At 49.9% G+C, this 8,393-nt stretch overlaps 1 protein-coding gene across 1 annotated transcript; it reads right to left on the bottom strand.

Annotated features, from left to right (window-relative positions):
- Window positions 1-1,705: 1,705 nt before the first annotated feature.
- LOC104270408 (ephrin type-B receptor 1-like) lies at window positions 1,706-6,684 on the bottom strand (the record flags this gene model as incomplete). The annotated part of the gene is made up of 2 exons (XM_009864765.1): window positions 1,706-2,387; window positions 6,620-6,684. Coding segments are annotated over 2 exons (747 nt in total), but the record flags the coding sequence as incomplete, so codon positions are not given.
- Window positions 6,685-8,393: the final 1,709 nt, after the last annotated feature.

Raw genomic sequence — 8,393 nt, 5'->3', positions numbered from 1 at the left:
AACACGAAAATATTATGACCATTCTGGGGTTTGCACAAGAAAAGGAAACAAAAAAGCCATGGAGATGTGTCTAATGCTCATCCTGAGCAGATTTGCTCCTATGCTTCACATCTTGGTGTCCTCCACCTCTGTTCTGTTCCAAACTACAAGCACTGGGTAGGTGCAGCATGCCCCTCCCAGAACATTAGAGGAAACCAAAACCTCAGTCTCTCCCATCACTCCAGCTGGCAGCAAACACACAGGTTAACACCACCAAAACCTGCAGCAGCTTTATATTATCATATGGCAAAGTGACATTATTTCCCAATTTCAGTCTTTAGCTAAAACTAGTATTTATTTTTCCATGATGAGAATATGTCACTTTGCCATAAAACCATGTGCGCTTTCTGTTTGTTTATTCAATAGTAGAGGAATATCTTGCCAGAAACACTCCAGTTTGCAAAGAGCCCTCACTTCAACAGAGCACTCCTCCTCAGGAGAACACACCATGTCCCGGTGGAACAAAGCCATGCTGAGGGTCGACCACAAAACACAAAGGAACCCATCAGTGATGCTGCTCGATGTGAAAGCAAGACATGAGTGCACAGACTGGTGGTTTCCCAGCTGTCAGAGCCCTGACATGGAAAGGCATCACTGTTCCCACCTTGGCCAGGTGGGAACGCGTTTTTTTCACGGTGAAAAGCTATGCAAGTTCCTAGGTTGAAAGTAAATGAACAAACAAGTTTCTCCAGTAGCTTGAATCCCAGCTTTACCATTTTCATATATCTGGAGTTACAGGTGAAGAAGAAATACAATGGTGGGCATACCAAGCTGCATCACAGCTAAGCCTGGTGCTACGTCTGCTGCCACCTGCACCAAAAGAAGCCCATGTCAGACCTTCTCCCATTAGCTCCTTCCCCAAAACCAGCCCTAAAGCACTTTGACATCTGCTTGTGACCTTCTCCTTCTTTCTAGAAACTATTTGGAAAGAACCAATGAAACGGAGTTAGTTTCTTATGCAAAAAGTCCTTTCCTCTTCCCTCCTTCCAAGCAGTGTACAAAAACAATACTTTAACTTGGGAGAGAAGGAAAGGGCAGTGAGTAAAGCTAATAGAAAAAAAAATAATCTTCCAATGGTATTTGGGAAATATTCATCAGAACAGCGAAAGAAGATGAAAAGCAGCGAGTGTTATTTCCATATTTATAACCCCATGCTGCGGAGGACTCCAGCAGGCAGCAGCATGCTGGCGGCGTGGCTGGGGGAACCCAAAAGAACCAGTAAAAACATTCCAATTAATGCCAACAGTCAGAGCGGCCTCGCTGCAGTCGGGCCCGATGGTAGGTGCCCAGCTCCTGCAGCATTGCTGGGGAAATAACGAGGCAGATGAAAGCAGCTCAGTCGGTGAGCACCAGCCCAAGTGGCGCTTTGAAGGCAGCGGATCACAGAGGCAGCAGGCTTGTGGTGGCAGATGCACCAGCACCCGTGTCCTCGTCATGCTGCTCACCAAGTCTGGCCACTCACCAGAGCACACCAAGAAGCCACAGGCTGACTACTACTTCCCAAATCTCTGCCTGGTCCCCGTAGCAAAACTGCTTTAGGGCAGGTGAATTGTGCAGAGTGCATTTCACAACAGACACTGCCCAGAATAGCTTGGTTGGGGACAAACGTTTTGTTAAGCAAAGCTTAAAAACAATAAAAGCGCCTCATTATCCAAGGCCAACTTACCTTTGCAAGCCATGTTGTTCTCCGGCTCGTAGCCAGCCTTGCAGGTACAGCGGCCGATGGGGACCATCCATTCCCCATCCCCATTGCAGTACAGCTTGATGGGCACATCCACCTCCTCAGCATTGGGGATGCAAGTGCCACGGGCAGTCACTAGAGAGGTGCTCTCTGCTCCCGTCATCGTCTCAGGGAAGATGGCAAAGTTCTGCACCACACTAGGGCACTTCTTGAAGAAGACCCTGACAGACAGGAGAGACATACAAGCCCCATAGTCCTGGAAAGCCAGGTAAAAGCCATTGCGGGTCAGAGGCCCAAAACTTCTCACTTCTGTGTTCACCTTCATCAACCTGCCACCAAAGTCCACCTGGGAGAAGCTCTCGTCAGCAGCAATGGTGTCCACTTTGAGGTAGGGTGCCTCCGTCCAGAAGGCAGACTTCTTGGTGGCAATGACAGAGTCTGTCTCGTAGTAGTAGAGGTTGAAGGTCTCCTTGCAGGAGCCAGGGACGTTGGGGAGGCTGCTGCAGTCCCGCACAGTGAAGCGCATCTCGGTGTAGATGCGGTGAGCTCCACGCCGGTTGATGAACGTGGTGAGGAGCCAGTTGTTCTGGTTGGGCTCGAAGACGTTGCACACCTGGTATGTCCGGATGGTGTTGAGGTTTTCGTCGTAGCCACTGACTTCTTCCCACTGCAGAAAGGAGAAGGGAGAAGTGGTAAGAGGGAGGACAGAGGAACTGGCAGTGGCCCATGAGCCACAGGGATGACACTCACCCTGCATTGGGCAGGGTAGGGCTGGAAGAAGAATCCCAAATCCTCAGAGAAGACTAGGAACGCAGTTGTGGACACACGACATGATGCAAGTACAGAAACATCATCCAGGCTAGCACCAGAAGAAATCATCACCCTCTCGTCCTTGCATGCCTGTCACTCTCAGCTGATGCTAAAACACCTTTTTCACATAGGCAAACACCTTAACTGTCCTGAGAAGCCATAAAAATGGGAAGAATCATGGTCCAGGTGCCTGGAGGCAAGAGGGAAAGCAGCACACGAGGTTACAGCTTCATTAAAGCCCAAGCGAGCACATGGGCTGGAGAGCGAGCCTGACCCCAGGCTATCAGCACAACGGGATCATTTCCCCCAGCAAAGAAAACTAACTGAATAAAACATTACTGCCGCGGAGAGAGAGAATATAGATTTGCAATTCGATTTATAGAAGGGCATTAATATAATCCAGGCTACAATTTCAATTAAGGGACAGCGGCAAACTGTGAATAGTCTATGATGGCATTAGAGTCCTACAGATAGATTTACAACCTCATAATCCATTCATTTTAACTAATCCATGTTTACAGTCTCCTCATAACAGCATTATTCATATGGCAATCTTTAAGCAGCTCTCTGAATATCATGCATAATTTCTAGGAGCAATGCTATAGCAGCGCTCACGTGTGTTTGTGCTTACATGAGGGCACAACAGCAGATGAGTGATGCCAACCTGCTCCGTCACGTTGAGTCTTCCTGAAGAGCTGATGCACTGCGACCAACCCTGAACCTTATAGATTTTGCCCTCTTCCATTTTTTCATTAAACAACCACATTCCTCACCTGCTTCCCAAGCTTTCCCTTTGTAAACCACAGACCTGATGGAAAAAAAAAGCAGGCTTCTGTTTTGTTTTCAAAGCAGGGTCCTCTACACACTGCCAACAAGCACAGCAGAATGCTTGCTCCCAGGTCCGCATACCCGACTCCGCTAAGTTTAAGCAAAGATCACAGCTCAAGGTTGCACATTGCTGTTAAGCAATGTTTACCAAACCACACACATACAGCCAAGTGTTCTCCCTTCTCATCTCACAGCGCGAAAGGACCAAAAAAACTCCTCTCCACCCTGGCCAAGATGTGTGGATTCAACACCCTTTTGTTACCAGACACCTTTTCACAGGAGAAAGCTGCAAGGTCCTTCCCATCCAAGGGGGTCAGCATTGTTTTCGCTTCCCACCTGGGCTTTGCATTACAGCCCTGTCATCCAATTAACGCCAGACAATGAGCTCTCTTCCAGCTCTCACCCACCAGCGTAACAACAGCCCCACTGCTCTGCTGTCTTGGCTGTGGCAACCTTCTTCAGCCCACCCACCGGCTCCTGCATCCTGGCCAGGTGCACAGGAGGGGACCTGACCCGCTATCTTTTTATTCACGCTGCCCGGCAGGGGCATCCACTGAGCATCCCGTGCTTTACTGCTTTTTGGGGGGTGCTGCAAACAGAGCCTCAAATTCAGAGCCAAAATCTGACAGCAGACCTTGATGTGCCTCAGGCGCCCAGCACACAAGGCTGCCCACAGCTGGGAACGACATGAAACGCCACTTGGAAAACCTTCATGAGGGCTCGTGGCCAGATTCTGATGCCCCCTTGTGCACCTCTTGGGTTGAGCTCTCCCACAACCAGGCACTGAAGAGCAGCAGGTCTCCATGGCTGAAAGCCCCACGGTGCCAGTAACTGTTACCATCGACACTCTAACAACAGCAACCACATTATTTTGACAAGATCTCCCTCAATAATTCACAGGAAGCTGGGGATTAAGACAATGTTCTCCTCTGTCTCGGCTGAGATTTAAAGCACATCAGGGAGAGCAGGAGGAGAGCCTACATCCTGCCAGAGCCAGTTCCCTGACCACGGTCCCTGCTGCCCATCTGGCTGGCATCCGTGCCCCAGCATTAACATCAACAGGCCCCCCTCCCTCCCCCCGCCCCAACCCTGGGAAGCATCTGTGAGCTGGGGTGAACAGTTGCTGTCAGAGCTCAGCACGTAACAGCAGGACTGTCACTGCCCAAAGGGACCCAAAGCCCGCACAGAGCCCGTGCCAATGGCAATGCTGGGGTCAGGAGAGGCTGCCCCATACTTTCAGCCCCAAGAAAGATGGAGAGGATCCTGGGAGAAGGAGTTGACAACCCAGCAGCAGCCAGGAGCCCCTCTCGCATCCCTCCATCTCCTCTCTCCTGCCCCAATGAGTGGAAAGATTCAGGTTTTAGAGAGTTGCTACTCTTTTCCCTCATTTCTTTGCTTCCTCTCTGAGCCCTCTCTTCTTCACTTGTTCCTGCAAAGCGGTGGCTTATTGCTAAGCCCCAAAGCAAGGCCATCAGTGCACTCCAATTTGGATGGAGGAAAGCAGTGCAGAGGAGTAACTTGGTTTCTTACCCCAGTTTTCAGCAGTCTGGGCTGAAAAAGAAACAGCACAGCTCTAGGGTGACTGCTTTTGGGAAATAAAGACAAAACCAAGAAAGGCCAAGTGAATTTGGGGTCTTTGTTGACTCCACCATAAGCAGAAAATTCCAGGTGTATCTTAGCATCTCTATGCCTGGCTGCTCGGATGGGTCACGGTCTGCAAATCCTCCCTGGCACCCGCGCTCTGGACAAGCCTCACCTACGTACTGGCCATTAGCATCACACAAGCCAAGGAGTAGCACAAATCTCCCCTCCAGTACTTATTACGAACTATTAAATGGGACAAACCCCAAAACTCCGTGCTGTAACTGGGCAGCTCGTGAAGACTGGACTGCATTCCTGGAGTGAGAGGAAGATATTGCTTATTTTCAGCTGGCCTCCAACATACTCCAAAACCTGCCTCAGTTGGCAGGTATCTATAGGGGGGTCACTCCAGAAGTTCAAAATACACCTTAAGATGCTCTGGGTCCATCCAGCAAAGTGCCTGATTCTACGGAAAAGCACAGTCCACAAGCAAAGAGACTTGACACTGGAAGTCATGCTCTCCAACACATGCAACAAACTGACCTTACACCTTTTAAATAAAGGATTTGGTATTTTAAAATACTTTGTGGAAGATCCAAAAGATACCGGTGTAAAGAAATCAACTCACCAGTAACTCTCAGAGCAGCGAGTGTTGGGATGCGCACAGAGGGCTGCAGAGATGTGGGCTGGGAAGAGGCTTCACTCCGCAGAGGGAAGGCAGCCACACATTACAACACACGCTCTCCGCCTGCCTTGCACGAGCTTTCAGCAATAGCACCTGCAGGCAGCTATTTATGCCCTGTCTCCTGCACGTGGCCCCCCTGCATTTTGCCACCCATTTATCTGGGCCCAGATTTCTTCCAAAGCAGGTGTGGTTCAGCTTTGATGGCAGTGTGCAACCTCATTTGTTTTGAAGACCTGGCCAAGCCAGTCATGCCCTAACAAAGGCAAAGGCTGACCTGACATCCTTTCCCCTTTGGTGCCACATCCTTGGGCCCTCAGGGACGGACCCCACCACTGTACTCATCCCTGCCAAACCAGCTGTCTGTCCCACTGTGATGCCCATCCACCAGCTCGCATCTCCTCCCACCCCTGCTCCGCTCCCCACTGGCTCCGTCTCTCACTTTCTCTGTCAGGGGAATGTGAGTCAGGTTATTTTATGCTTCCATTCCTCAAAGGCTCGTATGATATAAAAAAGATGTTTTAAGTGCCTCAGGGTGTTTTGTTCCTCATTACTTCATAAAAGTGACATTAATAGCCAGGGAAGAGCACTGCCGACTGCAATTACGGATGATGTTCCAGGTATGAAAGCTGTTTTGAGCCTGCTAATGTTTCCTAATTACAAGCCTTTTGGCACAGGGAGAGGGAAGGCACGAGCAGGGGGTTGGAGAGCGGTGACAGGGACAGACCCTTCACCTGGGGGAGGACACGCAGGTCAGGGGAGAGTGTGGGGATGAAGAAAACCTCGATATTTGCCAAGACCTTGGGATCAGTTCAGGAAAGAGACACTCAGTCCTGGACCAGCCATGCAGCTTGGCACCACCCCATGCCAGCCCAATGGGGCACCATTGCTCCCACTGCAACTTCCCCAGCTCCCCACCACTATTTTAAGGTAAACAGCATGAATCTCAATGAATCCCAGGAGATCCCGTGAGGATCAGCTGGGCGAGGGGCACTTACCCCTGAAGGAGGGTTGGCAGTCCAGCCCAGCTCGGCCGTTGCCGTCCGCGTATCCATCAAAGTTTCTGAGGAAACATAAGAAAAGGAAAGCAAACCAGTTACTCTCAAAGTTTTAAGTGAGCATAGTGTCACGGAAAAAACATTCAGCTGCTTTCACAGACCGTGTATCTGACCCTCAGAGCTGCTCAAAAATAAAGCTGCAGGTAATGAACTAACACATCTGATGCACTAAGGGCAGCTTCACTCCAGAGCAAACAGTGCAGGACAAGACTCTCCACAAAGAGTCACAGTGTGAACCCAGCCCATGCTGCCATCTCTGACCCTCCCAAGCCTAGAAAAGGAAAATAGTGTTACCAACTAAAAAAATAATAATTAAAAACTTAAGAAGGATGCTGCATTTCATGGAGTCATTAAATGCACATACAAAACCCTGCCGGAACCTGAGCAACAAGTTTGCATTAGCTCCCTGCAAGCAGCAAGAGGTTGGTGGGAAATATTGAAAAGCTTTAATACAGCTGACATTCCCCTACTTTTATTCTAAAAAATAAAAAAAAACACCACAAAACACAACAAGTATAACAGCGAGAGCAACAACATATAGAAACAGATGGGAAAAATCCTCCAGGTTCTATTTATTTGTTTGCAGCAAGCAGACATGCAGATTAATTTCCTCAATTCCTGTGTCTCGACCAAATGGGAGGAGGAGATGCGCCGGCTGGCATAGCTGAGCATCTCCTGTCCCTCCCCTTCCCTCCTGGTCTCAGGTATTCACAGCAGCTTTGCAGGGCCAGGAAAAGGGGTGCAATGAGAGAAACAAAGGTCAGGAAATAAAAATCAGCCCAGGAATATGAACCGCTGCCGGACTGCCACATTTAATCTCCCCACACCGGCTCCAGCAATCAGAAGCGGGAAACAAGACTCTATTAATCTTCCCACCCCTCCCTTTGCCAGCTGCTCTGGGATAGGAAGCTGGAGAAGCGTGACCAGGAACTCCCCACCCTGCCACCAGTGATAAACATTCCTCGCTCCCGAAGCCCCGTTGGAGCTACCAACCCAGCCTGGCTCCCACAGAGGTGAGCGGGGCCACAGAGGCAGAGAGAACAAGGCAACTCCTCCAGAGATGGAGGGAAAAGGCACTTGGGGAGCTTGCAAAGCTTCTGCATCCCCAGCGGGTCCCAGGATGGTGCTGTGGTACTGCTGGGGGGCTTCACCTTGAGTATTGTGTTCAGTTTCGGGCACCTCAGTGTAAGAGAGATATCGAGGTGTTGGAGCGAGTGCAGAGGAGGGCAACAAAGCTGGTGAAGGGCCTGGAGAACAGAACTTACGAGGAGCGATTGAGGGAGCTGGGTCTGTTCAGTTTGACGAAGAGGAGGCTGAGGGGGGATCTCATCATGCTCTACAGTTACTTGAAAGGACATTGTAGAGAGGTTGGTGCTGGTCTCATCTCACAGGTAATTAGGGACAGAACCAGGGGGAATGGTTTCAAGTTGCAACAGGGCAAGTTTAGGCTGGACATTAGGAAGAAATTCTTCATGGAAAGAGCGGTCAGAAACTGTTTTTAGGTGGCTGAGTCGCCATCCCTGGATGTGTTCAAGTGTCGTTTAGATGTGGTGTTGGGCGATATGGTTTAGGGGTGAACTCGTAGTGTACGGTTAATGGTTGGACTCGATGATCCCAAGAGTCTTTTCAAACCTGAATTGTTCTATGATTCAAACCTGCAGCACCTGTGCTCTGCACAGTGTCTTGCACGCCACCAGCCCATTCCTGTTCACCA

Source organism: Apaloderma vittatum, unplaced genomic scaffold (assembly GCF_000703405.1).
Source record: "Apaloderma vittatum isolate BGI_N311 unplaced genomic scaffold, ASM70340v1 scaffold41422, whole genome shotgun sequence".
In the NCBI taxonomy this organism is placed as follows: Eukaryota; Metazoa; Chordata; class Aves; order Trogoniformes; family Trogonidae; genus Apaloderma; species Apaloderma vittatum.
This window is presented reverse-complemented; position numbering and strand designations above follow the sequence as displayed.